Below are 24,514 nucleotides of genomic sequence, written 5' to 3'. Positions count from 1 at the left end.
CTAAGAGGAAAGTTTACAGCAATACAAGCTATAAAGCTCAAATAAACAAGCTAACTATATCTGAAGCAGCTAGAGAGAGAAGAACAGACAAGATCTAAAGTTAGTAGAAGGAAAGAAATCATAAAGATCGGAGTAGAAATCAATGGAATAGAAATGAAGAAAATCACAGAAAAGATCAATGAAACGAAAAGCTGGTTCTTTGAAAAGATCAACAAAATTGATAAACCCTTAGCCAGACTTCTCAAGCAAAAAAGAGAGAGGACTCAAATCAATAAAATTAGAAATGACAAAGGATAAATAACGATGTACATCACAGAAATACAAAGGATCATAAGAGACTACCATATGCAACTATACGCCAGTAAAATGGAAAACCTAGAAGAAATAGACAAATTTTTAGAAAAGTACAATCTTCCAAGACTAAACCAAAATGAAATAGAAAAGATGAATGGACCAATCGCAAGTACTGCAATTGAAATTGTGATTTAAAAACTTCCAACAAACAAAAGTCCAGGACCAGATGGCTTCACAGGCGAATTCTATCAAACATTTAGAGAAGAGCTAACACCTCGCCTTCTGAAACTATTCCAAAAAAATACAGAGGAAGGGACACTTCCAAACTCATTCTATGAGGCCACCATCACCCTCATACCAAAACCATACAAAGATACTACAAAAATAGAAAATTACAGGCCAATTTCACTGAAAAACATAGATGCAAAAATCCTCAACAAAATACTAGCAAACCGCATCAAACAATGCATTAACAGGATTGAACATCATGATCAAGTGGTATTTATCCCAGGGATGCAAGGGTTCTTCAGTATCCACAAATCAATCAGTGTGATACACCACATTAACAAACTGAAGAGTAAAAACCACATGATCCTCTCAATAGATGCATAAAAAGCCTTTGACAAAATCCAACACCCATTTCTGATAAAAAAAAAAAATTCTTCAGAAAGTGGGCATAGAGGGAACCTACACTAACATAGTAAAGGCCATATATGACAAACCCAGAGCTGACATCATTGTCAATAGTGAAAAGGTGAAAGAATTCCCACTGAGATCAGGAACAAGACAAGGATGCCTGGTGTTCCCGTCGTGGCGCAATGGTTAACGAATCCGACTAGGAACCATGAGGTTGCGGGTTCGGTCCCTGCCCTTGCTCAGTGGGTTAACGATCCGGCGTTGCCGTGAGCTGTGGTGTAGGTTGCAGACGCGGCTCGGATCCTGCGTTGCTGTGGCTCTGGCGTAGGCCAGTGGCTACAGCTCCGACTCGACCCCTAGCCTGGGAACCTCCATATGCCGTGGGAGCAGCCCAAGAAATAGCAAAAAGACAAAAAAAAAAAAAAGACAAGGATGCCCACTCTCGCCACTACTCTTCAACATAGTTTTGGAAATCCTAGCCCCAGCAATCAGAGAAGTAAAAAAAATAAAAGGAATCCAAATTGGACAGGAAGAAACAAAATTATCCCTATTCGCAGATGACATGATACTATACCTAGAGAATCCTAAAGACTCTACCAGAAAACTGTTAGAGCTCATCCATGAATTTGGTAAAGTTGCAGGATACAAAATTAATACACAGAAATTGTCTGCGTGTCTATATACTAACAATGAAAGATCAGAAAGAGAAATTAGGGAAGCAACCCAGTTTACCATTGTATCCAAAAGAATAAAATACCTAGGAGTAAACATACCTAAAGAGACAAAATCCATACTTTTGGATTGGAAGAGTCAATATTATCAAAATGACTATACTACCCGAGGCAATCTACAGATTCAATGCAATCTCTATCAAATTACCAAGGACATTTTTCACAGAACTTGGAACAAAATATTTTTAAACTTTGTTTGGAAGCACAAAAGGCCCAGAATAGCCAAAGACATCCTGAAAATGAAAAACGGAGCTGGAGGAATCAGGCTCCCTGACTTCAGACTATACTACAAAGCAACAATCATCAAAACCATATGATACTGGCACAAAGACAGAAAGATAGATCAATGGAATAGTATAGAAAGTCCAGAATTAAACCCATGCACCTGCAGTCAACTAATCATGACAAAGGAGGCAAGAATATACAATGAAGAAAAGACAGTCTGTTCAATATGTGGTGTGGTGCTGGGAAAACTGGGCAGCATTATGTAAAAGAATGAAATTAGAACAGTTCCTAACACCATACACAAAAATAAACTCAAAATGGATTAAAGACCTAGATGTAAGACCAGATACTATAAAACTCTCAGAGGAAAACATAGGCCAAACCCTCTCCAACATAAATGACAGCAACATCTTCTCAGATCCACCTCTTAGAGTAACGACAGTAAAAACAAAAATAAACAAAAGGGCCTTAATTAAACTTATGTTTCTGCACTGGAAAGGATACCCTAAACAAAACGAAAAGACAACCCACAGAATGGGAGAAAATATTTGCAAATGAATCTACCGACAAGGGATTAATCTCCAAAATTTGTAAACACCTCCTACTGCTCAAAACCAAAAAGACAAACAACCCCATCAAAAAATGAGCAGAAGATCTAAACATACAGTTCTCCAAAGAAGACATACATATGACCAAAAAACACATGAAAAGATGTTCAGCATCACTCATTATTAGAGAAATGCAAATCAGGTACCACCTGATTATTAGAGAAATGAGGTACCACTGATTATTAGAGAAATGAGGTATCATCTTATACCAGCAAAAGTCTGCAGACAATAAGTGCTGGAGAGGGTGTGGAGAGAAAGGAACCTTATTACACTGTTGGTGGGATTGTAAATTGGTGCAACCTCTATGGAAAACAGGATGGAGATTCCTCAGAAAACTAAAAATAGAACTACCATTTGATCCAGCAGTCCCACTCCTGGGCATCTATCCAGAGAAAACCATGACTCAAAAGGACACATGTACTCCGATGTTCACTGCAGCCCTATTTGCAATAGCCAAGACATGGAAACAACCTAAATGTCCATCAACAGAGGAGTGGATCAAGAAGATGTGGTACATATGTACACATGGAATATTACTCAGCCATTAAAAGGAACGAAATACCAGCATTTTTTGCAACATGGGTGGACCTAGAAATTATCATGCTAAGTGAAGTCAGTCAGACAGTGAGACACCAACATCAAATGCTACCACTTATATGTGGAATCTGAAAAAAGGACACAGTGAACTTCTTTGCAGAACAGATACTGACTCACAGACTTTGATAAACTTATGGTTTCCAAAGGAGACAGTTTGGGGGGAGGGGAGATATCTGGGGGTGTGGGATGGAAATCCTATAAAATTGGACTGTGATGATCGTTGTACAACTATAAATGTAATAAATTCATTGAGTAATAAAAAATGAGTAATTTTATTAATAATAGCCTGTATACATATGTATGTATATGTTAGCCCTTAATGTGTGTCAGTTTCTAAGTAGATTGATTAATCCTTATAGCTCTCTCCCTATACCTGTTTTACAGGTAGAAAATGACAGAGGTTAAAGTAACTTGCGCCAAATCAGCAGATAGTAATGGGGCAAGTATTAAAACTGTGTCTGTTTGACGCCATCTATTCACTCAATAACAGTAACTGAGCACTGTGTGCCAGATTGCACGCTAGGACATGAGGCTAAAGCAGGGACATTCTCACTGCGAAGGATTCAAGGGATGTCAAGTTCATCAAGGTAAAGGGTGTGACCACAGGGTGGTAGTAGCACACATGGGCCCTATTTGGGGGATGTTTGACAGGTTTGCCCTGCAGAGTGGGTGTGGCCTTCCCGAAACCTGAGCAAGAGGACCATCCTAAAGGGGAGGAAAGAAAGCAAGGGACCCCTGGGGTGAATGAGGGGTGGGAAACTCCAGGGTTGATTCAAGATACTTGAAGGGCAGCCACAGCCTAGGGTCTTTATACCCACTGGCCTTATCCTTCCTGGGGTCACCAAATGTCAGGTGCAGTTTTGCAGAGCATGAAACACAGACAGGCTTTAAACAACTAAAAATCTGCTTATCAGGGCCATCTTTTAAATAACTGGGCATGTGAAAAGTTTGAGTTTGGTTCTGGAGGGTTTTGAGCAGCAGGTCTCAGTCTCCTGTGAAGTAATAAACCTTGGAGTCAATATACAGAAGCCATCTTGGCTCGTTTATACAAAAGAGCTAGCTCATTCTTACCCACCAAGTTACTCTGTTCAGGAGTTCCTATTGTGGCTCAGTTGGTTAAGAACCCGACTGGTATCCTTGAGGATGTGGGTTCGATCCCTGGCCTTGCTCAGTGGGTTAAGGATCCAGCATTGCCATGAACTGCAGCGTAGGTTGCCGATGCAGCTCGGATCTGGTGTTGCTGTGACTGTGATGTCACTCCAATTCAACCCCTAGCCTGGGAACTTCCATGTGCCTCGGGTGCGGTCCTAAAAAGAAAAAAAAGTTATGCCCTTCAGTTCAGACTCAAGGGGCCCTGAGGTAGGGGTTGGGCTGGACCTCCAAGAGCAGAAGACAGGCCTTCATGGCAGAGCTCATGTGAGAGAGGATAGAAAGGGAACAGGGTTGGGGGTGTCTGGAGAAAACCCTACCTCCCCAGCTAATTACTCCCCATGGACATGCATGCCATCCACATTCTCATCCCTCCCTCCCTCAGTACCCGGGGGCTCTGTCGTGGTAGTGGTGGTGGTTTTATTATTGCAAGAGTGAAGAAAACAAGCTTATTTGTCCCAGTTATAATAACTTTTTTTAATGGGACCTTTCAGGACACTGCGTTTGGTGGTGGGAATGTCCGTGTAGCCCTTTTAGATGGAAGGTAGCATTTGTTCAGGGGCTTGTTGGCTGAGGTATGTCTGTTGGAGTCAGATTTGGGCTGTCAGGTGAGCCCTGTGAGATTGAGCTGCTGGGGTCACTGGAAGCACTTTGGGAATGTGCTTCCTGCTGAGTTGGATGTGGTCTGACCACCTAGAGCTGCGAGGGTAGGCTGTTGGCTCTTTGGTTGCCTGCTCGTCATTTCATGAAGGGCTTTCCCACCAGAATGGGGCAGGCAGTGACTGGCCATGGTGCTTAGCTCTTCCCATCCCTTCCCTGATACTTGGAATGTGGCCCAGAGGAATGGCCCCACCAGCTGAACCTGACTTGAGGCCTTCATCTCTCACAGTGCATGAGGGTCTCCTTTACCAAAGGGTTGCCTTAACTTTTTAACTCCACTCATGTATCCTTTGGCATCAGCTGAGCAAATGATCAGAGCCCACCATGAAGGGTGATGAGAGTTGAGGTATATAACACATCTTGCAGGGTGCTTAAGAGTCCCAGTTCTGGAATCATCCCAACTCTGTCATTTATTGCCTTTGTAACTCTGGCAAGTTATTTCATCTCTGTGCCTGTTCCACCATCTGTGTACATAAAACAAAGATAACTACCCTGGTAGGTGTGAGGATCTGGTGGGCAGCATGTGTAGAGGAGTGTATGCTTGTCACATACCTAGCATTCCAGAAATGACTGCCTTTGCTATTGCCTATTGCTCCCACTATTAGTGGCAAAAGATAAATTGATTTTGCATACCTTCTTAATAGTGCAATCATGTAGAAAAGCATGGGTTTTTAAAAAATTAATCTTAGACTTTATTTATGAAATTATTCTACCAACTCATTGTCTTTACAGGGTTAAAAGAACACCAAAAAAAAAAAAAAAAAAAAGAGAGACTGGATGCATCCTTCAAGGTCTTTTAGTCCAAGGCTCATTTTATAGATAAAGAAACAGGCCTGTTGTAGGGAATATGTGACCCTAAGAAACTGCCTTTCTTAGGGTTACACAGCTTGTTAATGGCAGAGACAGGACTAGATGTCAATGTTCTTGACTCCTATTGCTAAAAAGGGTGACTTAGCAGTAGTTCTGGAAAACCTCTGACATTTAGGTCCCTTACTTAAGCAAACCTATGTTGTAATGATTCATGGAGCAGACTCAGATTGTATGTGTCAAGAGGGCTCTGCCAAAGTGGCTGGTGGATGACTAGAATGCCCACAGAGGCAAGTTAGTGTAGTAGGAAACCTTGGGACTGGCAGCCAGGGTACCTATCCTAGCAAGCCTGGATAATTATGTAATCTCTGCTTCTTTAGTAGCAAAGTGGAGGTAATGGCATCTGCATTGCCTCTACTTCATTGTGTAGTTATAAAATGCAAAAGGTGAGACCTATATGTGATGCTTTAAAGTAGAAGAAATAATTACACAAAGGCCAACGTTGTCATTGTTTGGCAGAATAAAAGGTCCTTGTGGCCTCATTTTTTCACTATGCTATTGTTTTGGAGTCAGTCCCTTTTGTAGAAGAATCCAATTTCCTGTCCGGGGTCATTGACTCTCTGAATTAAGCTCCATTATACAGTGCTGCTATAATGGTAGAGCTCAGTGGAAATTAAATCGTACACAGTAACTGACGTCATATGAGTTTATTATGGTTTTCACTTCCCCATAAATTTGTTTTATGTTATTTATAGCTTCCTATTCATGTAGCCACCAGCAGCAAACCAGGAATGTTTGTGGCAGAAAGTTATAGGAACAGCCCTCTATTATCAGTCCAGAACCTGTTTCATTCCTTTTCTACAAAATTGTTGAGATATATGTATGGTACAAAGGGATGTTTTCCTGTATGTTTGAAATTCCTCATAATAAAAAGTGAGATGATAATAAAGTTAACCAGAATTTTCAAGGGGAGAAAAAGTCTAATTAACATAAAAAATGCCACTGTCCAAAGAAACCAATAATAATGCTTGTCCTGGTGAAGTCCAGGTAGAGGTTAGGTGTGGTGAACTCTGCTGGTGAAGGAGAAAAAGATTCAGGGACAAATAGAATACCTTGCATAGACAGCTGCCTGCTTGCACCCAGAGCCCTGAGCAAATGTTACTAAGGTATGATTTGATGCCAGTTTGACAGTCAAGAAGGACATTCATTTGGGGTAGAATGACAAATCAGGTCATAACTGAGCATATGCCATATACCAGACAGGTAGGTAGGTAGATAGGCAGACAGACAGATACACACACACACACACACACACACACACACACGTATATACAATTTCAGAATGTGTCCTCACAAAATAGATAATTTTTTCTATGTTTATAACTAAATCCTATTCTGATAATTTAAAAAGTCATTGAAAGTCTGTAGCGCATTTTGTGTTCTTATAAAATTTTTTGAGGATAAACCTCAAAACACTTTTATAGAAGAGATGTATCTCTGAAGGATTTGTATCTGTTATTAGCATTTAAGAATTGAGATGTCTGTGGTTTTTACACAGTTTGTGGCTCTGAGACATAGAAAGGTCTAGATATGTAATGACTGTGGAAAATTTATATGTTTTTGGAAAAAAATTTTTAAGAAATAATAAAGTTTTGAATAGAGAGTAGAACCTTGCTTTTCTAGTTAAGATTCGATATTATAAAGATGTTGGTTCTTTCCAAAGCAATCTGTAAATTTGGTATGATTCTAATCAAACAAAGCTCAACAGTTTCTCATGATGACCTTGGCAAGCAGATAGCAGAATTTGTTCAGAAGAGAAAATGTGTAAGAATAGCCAGGAAATTTGAAAAAGAACAGTAGAGACAGGATAAAGCCTCAAAAAGTGAAAGGGATTGGAGTTCCCATCACGGCTCAGTGGTTAACGAATCCAACTAGGAACCATGAGGTTGAGGGTTCGATCCCTGGCCTCGTTCAGTGGGTTAAGGATCTGGCGTTGCCATGAGACACGGCTTGGATCCAGCTCCGATTAGACCCCTATCCTGGGAACCTCCGTATGCCAAGGGTGTGGCCCTAGAAAAGGCAAAAAGACAAAAAAAAAAAAAAAAAAAAAAAGTGAAAGGGATTGAAGATAATATTGGTACATGTTATATATACATATATATCTATTTGCCATTTTAAATCAAGGGAAGGATAGACTATTAACTTGATGTTGGGATTCTTAACTTTCCATTCAGAGAAAAACATATGTCTATAGATAACTACCTTTCACTATACCAAAAAAAAATAAATAAATAAATCTGAATAGATTAAAAGGCTAAATATAATCTCTAGAAGTAACATATAAGAGCTTTTTTTTTAAATAATCCCCAAGTTGGAAGTAAGGTGATTGATAAATCTGCATGAAATATTAAAATGTCATAGGACCAAAAAAAAAAAAAAACCAAGATAAAACAAAGTTGACAAGATTGGGTGGAAGTATTTACTACAACATAGCATTCAGATGGGTAAGCTCCTCTCCTATAGGGGGCTAGACTCACCACATGGGGATGGGGAAGGCCTCCCACCTCAGTGGCTGGATGCAGGACCAGAGCCTTCCTCACACCCTCTGCCTCATCCACTTCTTAGGATGCTTACAAGCCACGTCGGAAATATAAACGCCAGCAGGGAGCAGAGGAGCTTCTGGATGAAGAATCGCGGGTCCACGCCACGCTTTTGGAATATGGCAGGTAACGGATGGGACCCAGTCTGAAGTTTCTATTTGGTAAAAACTGTTGAAAAGAAGAGATGATTTAAATCATTTCACTGCGATTAACTTGGCTGGTCTTCACCTAATTGACAGGTTTTGGCCTGTGATTTCCAACACTGGGGACTTTTCCCTCTAGCATTGAATTAGCCCAGTTTCTGTGGGTAGTAGCCTCCTTGATGGTGGTAGAGGCCTGATCTTTGAAATTTCTCCCTAGTGCTGGCTCTGCCCTCTTTGGGGATAATCAGGGCATGTAAGGCAAGTGCAGAGCCCGGGGTTGGGGGTGGAGGGGAGGGCTCTACCCTTCATGCCCCTGCCATGTGTTAAGATCTTCAGGTAAACTAGAGAATCGAAAGCAGTTACAGGAGTTTTTATCCCATGTTAAAGTAATTGTTTTGGTTTCCTACGCAGAATTGTTCTGACCAGGAAAATGAAGAATTTAGAAGTGGTTCTGTCACTTCTTAAAAACAGCTCTAATTTAAAAAAAAAAAAAAAAAAACAATTTTTATAGCCTCAGTTTTTACTTAAACACCACCCATCCGCCCCACACACACACACCCCACACACCCAGGCACACACATACACACAGGGAAGTGCTTCTCCTTGGTGAATTTTTTTGCTTGACTCTGGGTATTGACCTTCCTTTGTGTCCTGCATTTTCTACTTAGGGTCACTGATTCCTTGATGTGAGTATGTTTCCTCTCCCCCGTTCCAAGTGGTTGAGTGGTTGCTGTGTGCTGCTCTGCTCATAACCCAGCCCTCACGGGCTGGAACTAACGGCACTGCCACTAGTGTCTCTGAGTGAGCATCTGATGGCTTCCCACTCTAGGATGCTGGGGAGAAGGAGAGGAAGTTAAGGTTTCATTGGCTTACTAATTCCATCTCTCAAACAGAATTGTAATTGCCATTGTTTTGGCTTTGTTTTGGGGGGGGGGGCGGGTCGTGTGTGGTCATTTCCTCTCTGCCTAAGAATGAAAACTAGTTGCTTTCATTCAAAGGAAGTTTTTATTTCTTGCCCTGACCCTATAGCACACCAGTTGTTGCTGTGAATTGAACTTCTCTTCTGGGTCAGATAACTCCAGACCAGCTCCACTAAGTCAGGGCCTGGTATAAAATGAAAATGCAGGGCCCCTTGTTAAAAATTATGAATAATGAGTAATCATTAAGAATTTCATGACAAGAGCTCCCGTCATGGCTCAACGGTTAATGAACCCGACTAGCATCCGTGAGGACACAGGTTTGATCCCTGGCCTCTCTCAGTGGGTTAAGGATCTGGTATTGCCATGAGTTATGGTGTAGGTCCCAGACGTGGCTCAGATTCCGAGTTGCTGTGGCTCTGGCGTAAGCTGGCAGCTACAGCTCTGATTGGACCCCTGGTCTGGGGACCTCCATATCCTGTGGGTGTGGCCTTAAAAGACAAAAAAAAAAAAATTTCATGACAGTAGCAACAACCAAGTGTGGGCCTTTTTAGGGTGTGGGGGCCTGTGTAACTGGATGGGTTGCAAGCCCTGGACACTGATGAGGTCTTTGCAGCCCTGGGGTCTGCAGGCAGGCAAGCAAGGCTATGCTGCTCTGGGTGAGTCAGAGCTGGAGAGACAGCCCTGTGAGTGTCACATGTTCCAGAGCCAGAGAGCACTTGAGGAAATGCTGGGGCGGGGGGGGGTTGTTAGTCTGTATTGTTCAGACCTATGTTTTTTTTTCCAGTGTCATGGATACCCACATGTTCCTGGGGATGAAAAGAAGTCTGATTTAGTAAATTGCCCACTTCATTGAGACCATGCTGGCAATATTTCAGTATTTTTTGTTTCGAAATTGTGTGAAGTTGGAGCTTTCCCATGTGCTGTAGTTGGTATTTGTTATCACTACATAATGCTAGGTAAATTCAGGAGGACCTCCCTGCTCATCCTCAGGAATAGTTGGTACAGTTTGAGGCCCAACTTGGCCTGGTTTTCTTTCTTTAGGTAAGAGACTTTGTGACTCCTCCCAAACTTGGAGTTCGAGAAAGTCTCAGTACCAACCTTAGCTCCTATTGGTGGGGTCATGCTAAACTAACCCCTCCTGACTCTCAAGCCTAGGGTAGGTGTTTGTTAAAAGCTTTTTGGGTTTTTTTAGGAGATGGGATTATTTTAGCTTTTCTGGTAAGGAGAGAGTGAGTTTGTGAGAGGTGGGGAATTCTGATGGTTTCTCAGCTTATTCCCCTTTTTAATAAAGACAGCATTCAGATACGTTAAAAAGTAACTTGTGCAAGGTCAGCTCTTAACCATTAAGCACTGGTAGGAACCTCTAACTGAGATTTGAACCCAGGTTTGTTAGACTCCAAAAGCATGTCATCATCATTATCTACAAATGTTGTTTGAACCTCTGGTGGGGGTTTGGGTCTTGGTTTTAGGAAGACAGGCACAATATGCTGTTTGGTTTGAGACTGAACAAGAAGAGACAGCAAATTGGATAAAATTTACAGCCCCAAGAAGTGGTTCTCTATTCTCCTTCCTTGAGGAGGCCCCTCCCCTCCTTTCTGGATGTCAGACTCTTGACTTAGAGTTCTATTCAGAACTCTCCACTGCATGGAGATCTTTCCCATTAAATGAAGATTACATAACAATATCTATGTGAAGGACTTTGCACAGCTTGTCCCATGTAGAAAACAGTTAAATGTCAACCATTAGATGCCACCACCACCACCATCATCACCACCACCACCACCATCAACACCATCAGCAGCAGCATCAACACCATCAGCATCGCCATCACCATCATCACCACCACCACCACCATCAACACCATCAGCAGCAGCATCAACACCATCAGCACCGCCATCACCATCATCACCACCACCACCACCATCAACACCATCAGCAGCAGCATCAACACCATCAGCATCGCCATCACCATCATCACCACCACCACCACCATCAACACCATCAGCAGCAGCATCAACACCATCAGCACCGCCATCACCATCATCACCACCACCACCACCATCAACACCATCAGCAGCAGCATCAACACCATCAGCATCGCCATCACCGTCATTACCACCACCACCACCACCATCCTCTTTAGCAGCAGTTTTCAGTTCTCAAATGTCCTTGAATATGATCTTTAGATTCACATGAGGAGCCTACCCTGAGCCTCCCATTCAGTTCTCCTTGTCCTTGTGTTCTCATTACCCTTAGCCCTCCTATAGCCCCTTTGTGAGAACCCTTACCCACTTCCTCCCCTTCCCCAGTCAGGCAGGGTTGGCCCCCTGCTGGCTCTGGCTCTCACTGCTCTCCCCTGTTCCTCCCTCGATGTTAATGATATCCCTTAATTGCTTACCCCACCTAGGAATCCAAAACCCCATCAGTTGTCAGTGCTTCTGTTTTCCTCTTCATCTCCCCTCTTGACAAGAGGGAAAGTATTTTGACTCTTAGAGCTTCAGGTCTTAAAACAGTGTTTCCTCTCTGGGGTCACTCATCAGCCTTGGCCCACAGTGGCATCTGGCTTTGAGGCCAGCATTCCAGTTTCTTCTGCCTTTTTTTGACGTTTAGTTCCTCAAATAAGGCTAGACTTAGAGTCTGGTCAACTGTCATGAGGGCCTTAAGGACTGTGTCTTGTTAAAAAACATGTTTAGGTTTGTTTGTTTAAATGTCCGTTGTTGGAAAAATAAGACTCGTAGTTTTGATTTTAGACTTAAACACCATTGTAACTTTATAATATTTCAATTATATTATGGGTCCAGTCAACTCATAGGAGCTAACCTAAACACCTAACCACACTATGAATCTTAAGATGCCAGTGTGGGGAAATGGATTTTATGTGTATATACGATGTCTCTCCCAACCTGTCTCTGTCTCCTCTGAAGGCCCATGACATGCTTATAGAAGATATGTAGTAAATACTTGTTGAATGAACATGGAGTCAGTCCAGAGTCCTGTTATTTAGGGCTTTTCTTATGCTCCTATTTTGTTCTCAATTATGGATAGTTTGATATCTGTCTTAATTTGCCTTGGGGAAGTTACTTGTAGAGATTAGTTTGTTTCCTACATCTATGATGTCCAGTGTGGTAGCCACTAGCCACATGTGACCGTTGAGTACTTACAATGTGACTCATGTGACTCAGAAACAGAATTTTAATTATTAAGTTAGATTCAAATTTTAAAAATGCATGCTTTAGGATTTCTCATCATGGCTTAGCAGTAATGAACCTGACTAGAATCCATAAGAATGCGGGTTTGATCCCTGGCCTCACTCAGTGGGTTAAGGATCTGGTGTTGCCATGAACTGCAGTGTAGGCCAGCAGCTACAGCTCTGATTACACCCCTAGCCTAGGAGCTTCCATATGTCACAGGTGCAGCCCTAAAAAGCAACAAACAAACAAACAATCAAAAACACATGCTTTATATAGTTATTGGAGTATGTTTAAGTATGTTATAGAATATCTTGGGTATGTGAATCTACTAATTTAAAGTTATATGTGTGGCTGTCATTATATTTCTTTTGGACTGTGCTGTTCTAGATGTGCATCCTTGATGTTAAAGACCAAGTCTTGCATTTAGGGTCTGAGGAAGTGACGAGGTGGTAAGAGGGCCGGAGCTCGTGGGTGCGGACAGTGTAGATATCAGCCAGGTTGGTGAGTCAGAGCTAACAAAGGGCAAGGCAGAAACACAGTGGAGCATGTGGCCCTGCATACCAGCTGACACTTGAGAGGAAAGGGCCTGTCAGACAGGGCAAGGGGAGAAGGGTGTAGGATACAGCAGTGTAGCTTGGAAGGATAAAAGAGGAGTAAATGTGTCTGTAGTAGAGATAAGCTGAAGCACCTCTTTGCTCTGTGTGAGGAATGGTAAAGGGGTGTCCTGTCCTCCTGGTGAAATTCAGACAACACAGAAGAATCTCCCAGAGACGCCAGGACCAGTGAGCAAAGGAGGCAGGCATTGCTAAACAGTGGGGGCAGCTGTGTCACAGAAGCATCACCACAGGTCATATGGAAAAGGAGGCCTTTGGAACAATCAGCGGAACTCTTCTTTCATTCAGCAAATGATAGTTAATTGCCTATTATGTGCCAGGTGCTGTGCTAGACACTGGAGACACAGAAGTGAATGTTCATAGCAGCACTATTCACAGTCACTAGAAAGTGGAAACAACTCAAATGTCCATCAGCTAATGGACCGATACATAAAATGTGGTTTATCCACATGGTAGGATGCTGTTTAGTCAGAAAAGGGCATTTAGTATTATTTGTGCTATAATACAGTTGGACCTTGAAAGCATGTTAAGTGAAAGAAGCCAGGCGCAAAAGGCAAAATAGCGTGTGATTCCATTTGTATGAAATATCCAGAGTAGCAGATCCAGAGATGGAAAGTAGATTTTTGTTTGCCAGGGAAGGGAAAGAGGGGAAATGGGACTAACTGCTGTTTATATATATTCTGTATGGAGTGCGCTTACAGTGATGGAACTATTATAAAATTAGTAGTAGTGGTTGTACAAAATAGTGAATACACAAAAAACCACTGAAGTATACATTTTAAAGTAGTTAATTTTATCCTATATGAATTATACCTCATTTTTTTTCTTTGGCTTTACCTGTGTCATGTAGAAGTTCCCAGACCCAGGATCGAAGCCACACCACAGTTGCAGCCTGCACCACAGCTGCAGCAATGCCAGATCCTTAAGCTGCTATGCCATGTGGTGACTTCCTCAATTTTTTTAATGTAAAGGAAGAAAAGTTAATGAAGCAAATGTCCTCCCTTCCAGGGCTTACCAGACAGATTTGCACAGAACATGTAATTATTGTATGCCATGGGATGAGTGTTTTGGTGCTGTCAACACAAAAAGACATGTCTGGGGGCCTAGCCTAGTTTTTTGGGGTGGTTAAAAAAATCTTCCAGAGCCTTTATCTTTTTTTTTTTTTTTTTTTTGTCCTTTTGCCATTTCTAGGGCCGCACCCACGGCACATGGAGGTTCCCAGGCCAGGGGTCGAATCGGAGCCATAGCCGCCGGTCTATGCCACAGCCACAGCAACGTGGGATCCAAGCTACGTCTGCCACCTACACCACAGCTCATGGCAACACCGGATCCTTAACCCAGTGAGCAAGGCCAGGGATCGACCCCGCAACCCCATGGTTCCTAGTCGGATCCGTTAACCACTGAGGCACGACGGGAACTCCCAGAGCCTCTATCTTTAAGGAGTAGATGAGACCTGGGAATTGAATTATTTAGCTTTTTTGTTTGGTTGGGGTTTTTTTTCTTTCTTTCTTTTTTTGGCTGTGCCCTAGGCATGTGGAAGTTCCTGGGCGAGGGCTCAAACCTGAGCCACAGCAGTGACAGCACCGAATCCTTAACCACTAGGCCACTGGGGAACTCCTAAATTACTCAGATTTAATTGTTTACTGTTTTATTTAGAAAACCCATAGAATTCCTGAGTATTAGATAAGACCTTTTTGCCTAAGGGTATGTCTTCTGCCCTAAAGGTCTCCACAGACTGAAGGCCTGGAAAATAAAATGATGCAAGGATACTTTTAGGAGCAGGAAACTTCAGTGAGCTCTTCTGTTGGTGATGGTTCCCTGGTTCAGGACACAAAACCCTCCCACTGGTTTCAGCAGAAGGGGTTGATTACAGGATGGATGGGAAGGGTTAAGAAATGGGTTCTAGGCTGAGCAGGGTCACTTCCCAAGCATTGCATCAGAACTGGGCCACCAGGGATGCTGCTTCTGCCTCTAAGGTCAAGAAGATAGAGAACAGCCTGTGGAGTTGGGAAGCTGGCACTGTAGTTGCCGACAAAGAAACACGCCCCTCCTGCCAAAATCAGAAAAGCACTAAGACAGCTCCCAGCCCCAGAACCAGGTTACCTCTGCTGTGATCCACACCAGGACAGAACCCTTTATCCTTTCCCTCCTTCCCCTCTCACTGTTGCACAGTGAAAACTCCAGCAAGTGCGGCTCAGTGATGAAACCTAAGTCATATTCAGATCCCCAGGTACAAGAGAGTGTGGAAAGTAGAGTGGTTTGTTTTCCTGCCTCCACGGTGTAGAAGGATACTAGATGTTGACTAAGGGAGTTTACAGAGTCTGCCTTCAGGTCATTTACAAGATTTGTGTGGATACTCAGAATTTCACTTTGGTCTGTAGCACTTTGGGCCTATAGGTTTATGCCTAATGGATGGGCACACTGTACTCAGCAGTGGCTTTTGGTCTCTCCAGTTACATGACAGCCAGTTGCAAAGTCAGGTGATAACTTTTGGCTTCTTAATTTCTGCATTTTCTGAAAGAAAGATGCAGACATGCAAATAGGCAGTTGGACATGGATTGCTGTCCAGGAAGTAGGAATACCTGTGGGCTCAGGGCTGGATCAGCCAGGGCAGAATATTTGGGCCTAGGAAAAATGTTCAATGCAAATGACCCAGCTTGTAGTTTGTGTCTCCTTCCAGCCCTCTTATACTGTTAGTGGTGATTTATAGAAACCCTATGTAAACTATTTAAACAGGGCTTGGGATCATGTTTGCATTCCTCTATCAGAGGTACAAAGCTCAGAGAGGTGAAGCAATTTTCCCCATGTCACACAGCTGGCTGGTATCAGAGTGAAGGCTCTGAACCCAGTGTCCTGACTTTCTCCCACCCAGCCTACCTTGCATACCAGATTCTACTATAAACCAAGCCTGTGACATGTCTTCAAAGTCCCAAGAAATCCTGTGCCCAAGTGTGTGTTTTGTCATGAGGCAGGCAAAGCACTGGTCCCTGATTGAGGTTTTTAGATTGAGAGCGAAACTGACTTTGGAAATGACCAAAAACATCCAAAGCGAAGTCTGGGAGTGCTTCAGAGAGGAGGTGGCTTTAGAACCAAGAGATGAGGAGGGAACAGAAAAGTAGGAGGCAGAATGGCACAGTGTGCGCAGAGCCCTGCCCAGGTAAGCTGCTGGAGGGAAGCCACAGTCACTAGACAGGGCCATGGGAGGGAGGCCCTAAAAACAGTGCTGATAAAAGTAGATCAGGCCAGCAGGGAGCGGACTAAAGAGTGGGTTGAGGAGGGGCAGTGGAGGCCCCAGACCAGGTCAGAGGCCAGCACAGGACCCAGCAGGTGAGGCATGGTGTGAATGAGGGCAGAGCAGCAGGCCTCAGTTTGTTTGTCTTAAATGGTTGCACGTGGTTTTATTTCCTTATAAACTATTTAAAGGTAAGTGAGTTTGAGTGTTTTAAATTGTGCTTTTTGTTTTAGGTTGAATGGTTTTTGCTGCTTTACAAAAATAGATTTTAATTAGAACCTGAACAGTGGCTAATTTAAAGTCCATTTGTGAGTTTCTTTGAGTTTAAAGTTGGCGAAGTGATGGAGTTCCCATTTTGGTGCAGCAGAAACAAATCTGACTAGTATCCATGAGGTTGCAGGTTCGATCCCTGGCCACGCTCAGTGGGTCGGGCATAAGTCGTTGCCGTGAGCTGTGGTGTAGGTTGCAGATGCAGCTCTGATCCTGAGTTGCTGTGGCTGTGGCACAGGCTGGCAGCTGCAGCTCCAGTTCAACCCTTAGCCTGAGAACTTCCAAATGCCATGAGTGCAGCCCTAAAAAGCAAATAAAGTTGGTGAAATGAGCACACCACATTATCAGCATCATGCTTGGATTGTGTTTGAGAATAAAAACTGGGCTGGACGTGAGATTATGAAGTTGTCATAAGAGAGCATGTTTAGCTTGAGCAAATACATTCACATTTATTTATATAGATATTTTTAAGGCTTTTAGCTTAAACTATGGATCTGAAATGCAGTTCCCAATGCAAAGAGTAATGATTGCATTTAAAGAGAATGTTGTGCTCTGCATGGAGAGTTCCCATTTATAATATTTATACGGCAAATAGAATGGCTGGCCGTTTATTCAGGCACTTGAAGCATGTTCTCCATGCTAACCTAAATTCTCTTTGGTGCTTTTCATGTAAAAATCCAACCAAAATGCATTTGACCCAATTTATTTCAAATAGTAATTGAACTCTCCTCTTTTGTGGCTTGCAGGAGATATGGATTTAGCCGCCAGAACAAAACAGAGACGGTAAGTAAAGCGTGGGTAATGGGAGAGAAAGCTTGAGAGATGGAAGCGCCTCTCCCCTGTGCATCTGTCTTACACCAACAGGCTGCTGCCAGCTAACCTGTGGTCCTTGGGGAACCTGGGGCAACAAAGAGGTGCCAGCTGCCTTTAGCCACTGCATCCCTCTCCTGGCATCTGCAGGTGCTGCCTCTGCAGGCCCGGGAACTGAAACAACACCTCATCATGGGACTGGAAGTGAAGGATGATTAAAGATCATGCCCCCAGAGTCAAACATAACTGATGGCCTCTGATAACTGATAACTCCAAAACTGTAAAGATGAAGTCCACTCCCAGGGCCCCGAACATTCCTCATCAGGTGAGAGAGGCCCCAGACAGGTGTGAACAGGCTATGAGAGAGCATAGCATACTCCCAGGCTGGTCCTGTGCCTTATGTGGAAAATACAGGAAGTCAAGGTGGCCTCCTCTAATTTCACAAAGATTTCTCTTCATTCATGATTCTTAATTGTCAGCAGCAGGGCAGGCATATAAATCTTACAGTGACAAACCTTTCCTATGTTTAGGTCCTTTGTTCAGGGCTCTACATGTATATTTTCACTGACTCCTCTGAACAACTTTGTGGGGGAGATACTTACTCCTGTTTTTCAGGTCAGAAAGCTGAGGCTCAGAGAGGCTCAGTGATTTGTCCAAGGTCATACAGCTCCTTAAGTGCCATAATAAGAATCTGAACCCAGCTCTGACATCAAAGCCTGCTCTTATCCACTGCCTTTTCAATGATAAAATGCTAACTAATAGTGGCCAGTGGTCTCTTAAAAAGTAGAGTCCACAGTTTGAGATGGAGTAAAACCTCTTTTCTCATTTGCCACCTGACCTACATCATTCCCCAAAGTCCCTCCCGCTCCCATCCTTCTGCCATGCCTCCTCCATCCAGATCCCCCATCCCTCAGTGCTTCTAGGAAGCCTCCCTTGACCCCAGCCTCCCTCTACTTCCTGTGGCCATCGTCTCAGTCATCGGAGGGTACCAACAGTGACCAAGCATGTATTCTCAAGCCGGACTGGCTGGTTTCAAATCCCAGCTCCCCCCCTTCACTGTGTGACTTCAGTCAGTGTGTTTAACTGTTGTGCCTTAGTTCACAGCATCTGTAAGATGAGGACAGAAATTGTACTACTCACAACATCACTGTGAAGAATAAACTGTAAATAAAGGATGTAGAATAATCCAACCCATTGTGCACATCTACTAAGCATTGACTGCTATCATTATTTTTAGTTCGTTAGCAATCAGTTATGCACTGATTATGACACCTTTTTTTTTTTTTTTTTTTTTTTTGGTTTCCTCATCGTTTCTCCCACATTTGTGTTTTCACTCAACCAAACAGCCATTTCCTCCAAAGCAAGGTTTTTTTCTGGGTTTAAGCATGTTATATGGCATCTAGTATATAAGAATTTGATGTGTATGTTTAATATATAATTTTAAGTCTGAAAAGATTGTCTGTGTATATGACCCTATTCTGAAATAAGGCATTTTGATTATGACTGGAAAAGTCATGCGATGCCCATAAAATAGCATTAACTTGACTTACTCTTGTGTCCAATGGCACATTTGAACCAAAAGTCTTGCCCCCTGTGGATAAAGGCAGGAGCTCAGGCTGTTCCCTGGGGTCATTCATAGGCTTGTTAGAGAACTGTATCTCAGAATCAGAATGGTCTGAGAAGGGCCTCGGAGACCAGTCCTCTCAGTTAACCATAAATACCATGATATCCAGAGAGGGTAAGCCGGAGATTGCCAGCCGGTGAACGCCAGCCGGTGAACAGCAAAGATGGAGCTAAAACCAAGAACTCTAGACTCACAACCCAGGTTTGGGGAGCAGCCCTTAGTCCAGGTGTCCTGAGCTCTGTGTGGTACATTTCGAGCCTGAGCCTGGGTCCATGGCATGGAGCATGATTACCAGGGCAAGGAGTGTAGACTCTTATCCTTCAGACTAGTGGTTTTCAAACATTGTTGACCACTCTTGGCAGTAAAAATTCTGTTTTTCATCATGATTCAGTACACACACACACACACACACATACACACTCCCCAAAATAAGTTTCACAAAGCAGTACTTAACCCTTTACTACCTGTAATACACTCTGCTCTGTTCTGGGTTTTTTTTGGGGGGAGGGCAGGTAGGAGGAGGTGGTGGTCGAGGGTGGGGGCAGTTGGCTGTGCCTGCAGCATGCAGAAGTTCCCGGCCAGGAACTAAACCTGAGTCACAGCAGTGACAACACCAGTTAACTGAGTTAACTGCTAGGCCACCAGGGAACTTCCTGTTCTATTTTAATTTAATTTAAGTGCCAACCATGCCTACTAAATTACCTTCATGTTCCACTAATGGGTCTTGAATGAAAAAAAAAACACTCTTAAGCAGTGATGTGCTCTTGAAGGTATTAAAGTAGGGAGGACCCAATCAAAGTGTAAGGATAAACCTGGCAAAGGTATATGATATGAATTTAATCAGCGAGCATTCAGAAGGGGAGGCAAGAAATGGGTGAGGCTTGCAGCACCTCCTGCTTGGCCTCTGGTGTGAGTGGAGGCTCAGGTCTCTGGATTTCGCCTCCTACCCCAGGGACTGGGCTGCTTGTCTGGATCTATATGTTTCCTTTCACAGGCTCATGCCTCTTTGCAATGTTGTCCTTTCTGTACTAAGTCTCCACCTCCAGTGCTCAGCTGCTTTCGCATCTTCCCTTCCAGGCTGAGGACAAGAAAGCGGCACTTCCCATGGGGCTCTCGGCTGCAGAAAAAGCTGATGCCCATGAGGAAGAGGAGCTTCAGGCTGCTGAAGAGGTAAGTGGTCCATGAAGCCCCCTGAATTTCTGCTTAGATTGTTTGGGGAGAAATTTCATTTTCATCCCCAGCTTTCCAAAATGGCCAGCTGCCCCTGCAGCCAGCTGCCACTGGCTGGCCCTCCATGCCGTTTCAGTCTCCTTTCCTCACCTCTCATGAGGCTCACCGTAAAACGGGATGGGCTAAAAAAACCCTTGGATTCCACCACAGAGGCCTGTTTAGACACACTGCCTAAGTCTTACATGATCAGACCGGCTCACTGCTGCTTCTCCCTGTTCCCCTTCTAGCAGCGTATTCAGTCACTGATGACCAAGATGATGGCCATGGCAAATGAGGAGGTGAGCCGGGTGTGGTCGTGGGGGAGGGCGAGGTATGGAGATGGAGGCAGGAAACACCTTCCCTGGGGAGATCTGCCTCCAAGTGACCACCTTCAGGGTCCTCTCTTTTCAGGACTCAGTGCTTCCTCTTTCCTCAGCATCTTTCTTTGGGGATCCTTTTTATACTCACGAAGAGTTGCCATCCATGGGAACCTCTGGGAGGGAGACTTGAAGGACCCTCGTGAAGACAGGGTGCTCGCCGTGGTGCAGTCCTGCCTCTCTTAAGCACCTGTGGCATCCTGTGCCAAAGGCACCCTTGTCTTTTTTACTTCCTACACCTTCTAAGTAGAGGATACTGAATTTATAGTTGCTCTTCCCAGGGCTCACAGCCTCTCCAAAGAGTTTAACCAACTACTTTGAAAGAATTCCTTTCTAGGGTAGGAAAGCCCAGTGTCAACCAAGTTAGGAATTCTGAGACCCCCTCTTCCTCTCCCATTGGTACTTTTTTCCCCCTGAGTCCTATGCCTGCCATGTTCTCTTCAGCCTCTTTTTATTGACCCTCAGGAATAAAGACCTTGGGATGGAGTATGAATGGTGAGGAATGATTTTCCAAAAATACCCATGGGGCGAAAAAATCTAACCCTATCTGCTAAGTGACTCAGGAGAGAGGAAGGTGGCTTAATGTTCATCCTGAGGTTTATTTTCACCCTTCCTTGTTGAGCACGAGTGAAAGCCAAATTATTTTTTTCCCCTGGGAATAATATCTATTTTGCTGTAGTACTGAGAGTGTTCAGGTTTTGCAGTGCACAGCCTTGAGAACACACCCTCCCTGTGATTGCAGAGTCGTCTGACTGCGAGCTCCGTGGGCCAGATCGTGGGCCTCTGCTCAGCTGAGATCAAGCAGATTGTGTCTGAGTATGCAGAGAAGGTAGGTGGGGGCCCAGCCAGAGCCTTTGCTCCAGTCACGCCCCAAGTATTTGTTCTCCCGCCTCCCCACTGCCTCCCAGCAGTGATGGAGGCAGATTGTCGTCCATCAGCCACGTTTGTCCAAAACACACACCACGCGGAGCCATCCACATTTGCCCATTAGCCAAATTACTATTCTTCTGCAGTGCCTATTTTTCTATAAATATAAAACTTGTATCTCATAGCAGTTATTGCCTCTGATAAATGGCTATGGCACCCACATTCTTCCTTCTCTACCAGGCTTCTTATAACTTGGGCTCAGTTTGGTGATGGGGCTGAGGGATGCAGTTTTGCCACCTAAGAGATAAACCCCATAACTCAGCCAGGCCCAGGCAGAATTTTGTGTTCCGCTTTATTCAAAGGGTATAGAATGAACAAAAGCCTGAAAGTCATATTTCAGCATTAGGTTTCTTCCATCCTAAGAATAGGCAGCAGGACCTTGAATATTTCAGGGAGACGGAGATTAATCATTTTGCACATAACTGATTCTGGTCGGGCCGAGCTGTAGTATCGGTAAAATCAGATTTACAGGACCTTGTTTCACATCCTCCCTTCTCCAGCCCTGACTCATTCTGCCCCCCTAAAATGCTGATGTCTGTTGAAGCACCCAGCTTTGCTCTCTGAAGCCTTGACAAAAAATTAGCTTTGTCGCAGCCCTCTGTGCTACATTCTTCTGAAGCGCTTGCACAGATGATGTAGCTGGGGAGCGGGTGTCACCTGTAATCTGAGAGTTACAGTCTGCTTAAAACATAGCAGGTGGTCATCTCCCACCGAGTGAGGGGCCTTCTGAGCAAGACTGAGTAAAATGGCACAGGTTAACACAGGGGAGGGAGCAGGGGAGGGCAAAATGGGGAAAGGCGGTCAACCGGTATGGTGACTGATGGAAACCAAACTTGGTGCTGAACCCACTGTAGAGTATACAGAAGTCAAAAAATGGTGTACGATTGAAACATAGTGTTATAAGCCAACTTTTAAAAAATGGTATAGAATGGCTAGGGCTGGGATTCTCTTGTTTTCCCCATTCCCCAAGTCACTGATTCTTAACATGGGTTTCTCATCTGACTTTCATAGAATCCTAAGAAAGGAGGCATGGTGAAAGTATCATCTGAGATTTGACCAGGAAAGGATTTAGGTCATCCTAAAAGTAGCAATAAAATCAAAAGGCTTGAAGGCATAGTTGTGGGAAGAGTGATTAATTCACTGCCTGGAGAAGGAGGTATCTTGGTTTGCTGCCTGACAGGAGTGTCTGTACCTGCCATATAGCATTGTTGAATCGTTTTTACAAAAAGACAAATGGATGGGGCACTCACTGCTGTTCCTGCAGGGTCTCTGACTTTTGTCTTCATCCTCGCACACAGCAAGCAGATAGGAGCTCGAATTATTCTAAGAGGAGAAGCAAACAGACAGACCCTCCGTATATACCTACCCTTACCTGGGAATGCCCAGCAGCTCAGCAGGTCCATGTTTCCTTCTTCCAGGTCTCTCTGCCTCCCTGAGCTTTCCCTTTCTCACCCTTGTACAATGATCTGATGGTTGCTGATAGTGATCTGGTCTAATTCTAAAGAAACTGAATTCTCTATTCTTTATTCTCCACCTCCATCTTGTTCTTCCATAAAAGCACAAAATTAGAAGTAGTTCTGAACAGGTCTTTTTCCAAGGACATGTATAATTAAAACTTCTCAAAGAGAATTGGGGTTTGAGTTCATTTTTGACTATGTTGTTTACATTGAGTAGGTCACATGGCATTAAAGATGATGTCTTAGGAGTTGGTGGCACAATGTCTAATATTGTCACTGCTGTGGTTCAGGTTGCTCCTGTGGCGAGGGTTCAATCCCTGGCCCAGGAACTTCTACATGCCATGGGCACAACCAAAAAATAAAATAAAATAAAGATAAAAAAAGTGATGGCTTTTTTTTTTTTTTTTTGTCTTTAGTCTTTTTAGGGCCACACCCACAGCATATGGAGGTTCCCAGGCTGGGGGTCTGTTTGCAGCTACAGCTGCCAGCCTTCGCCAGAGCCACAGCAACGCCAGATCTCAGCCATGTCTGCAGCCTACACCACAGCTCATAGCAACGCTGGATCCTTAACCCACTAAGCGAGGCCAGGTATTGAACCCACAACCTCATGGTTCCTAGTCAGATTTGTTTCCACTGCGCCACATGGGAACTCTGTTGATGGCTTTTTAAATTAAATTGCCTTTAATCCTGTTCCGATATCACAGTTATTTCACGTTTGCATATTATAATCCATTGTTTGTCCCTAGGCATCCATGGAGGTATCTAGCTGTAATCATCATGTATACCTAAATGAGGTAGAATAGTGTAAAAACACAGCATTGGAGACCTATCTTGGTCCATGTCTGTCTCCTGGACTTCCCAGCTCTGTGATCTTGAGCAATTTATTTAACCTCTTTGCTCTTCATCTGTAAAATGGGACTATTACTTTCCTGGCAGGGTGTTCTGAAGATTAAATGAAATGTGATCAGATTGCCTAAAACCTTGCCTGGTATGTCATAGCCATACAGCTAATGGTAGCCTTTATTTGCACATTCATAGTATGCTTTTTTTTTTTTTTTTTTTTGGTCACCTCAAATCCTAAACATTTTCCATGTTTCTAGCCTTCATAGTTATTTGAATCCTAGACAGTGCATGTGTTAACATAGCACAATTCATTAAACTTTTCCGTATTAGGTTATTTTTTGTTTGCCTTAGTAGATAATACTGTTGTAAAATCTGAGCAGATAGTTTCTGCAAAAAGATTTCCTAGGAGTCATATAATTGTTTATGACTCCTTTGTGTTGCTTTACAAATAAGTTGTAACAATATAAAATACGGTAACCATGAGGGGGCTTTCCAGCGTGGTCCCAGCATTTCCAGCTTTGATTGCTCATTTGTCTAACTTGCTAATTTAGTGGCTATAAAACGGTGCCTCTTTGGACCACTGCAGTTTT

The 24,514-nt window shown here is 43.5% G+C and overlaps 1 protein-coding gene across 14 annotated transcripts in view; it reads left to right on the top strand.

The window, feature by feature from the left end:
• The window catches only part of CCDC93 (coiled-coil domain containing 93), a 100,829-nt gene that overhangs the window by 25,607 nt on the left and 50,708 nt on the right, over positions 1–24,514 (top strand). For 10 of the 14 annotated variants that reach the window (XR_014829097.1, XR_014829096.1, XR_014829094.1 and 7 more), the window contains exons 7-11: positions 8,333–8,433; positions 17,424–17,460; positions 20,189–20,281; positions 20,569–20,619; positions 21,440–21,526. Coding sequence is in view for 4 of the 14 variants with exons in the window: in XM_001927273.6 (XP_001927308.3) it covers positions 8,333–8,433; positions 17,424–17,460; positions 20,189–20,281; positions 20,569–20,619; positions 21,440–21,526 (369 nt within the window). In the remaining 10 variants the exon portion in view is untranslated. Of the gene's footprint in view, positions 1–8,332; positions 8,434–9,118; positions 9,137–10,154; positions 12,738–16,929; positions 17,461–20,188; positions 20,282–20,568; positions 20,620–21,439; positions 21,527–24,514 lie in introns of those variants that run through there. The other 4 variants (XR_014829095.1, XM_021075794.2, XM_084998726.1 and 1 more) reach the window with 3 other exon arrangements.

The sequence above is a fragment of the Sus scrofa genome, chromosome 15 (assembly GCF_054392235.1).
Source record: "Sus scrofa isolate SSC_HxYL_T2T_F1_AM1 chromosome 15, Sscrofa_HxYL_maternal_Yorkshire_Landrace_v2.0, whole genome shotgun sequence".
NCBI classification, from domain to species: domain Eukaryota; kingdom Metazoa; phylum Chordata; class Mammalia; order Artiodactyla; family Suidae; genus Sus; species Sus scrofa.
Note: the sequence above shows the minus strand (reverse complement) of the source record. Positions and strands in the feature narration are given on the sequence as shown.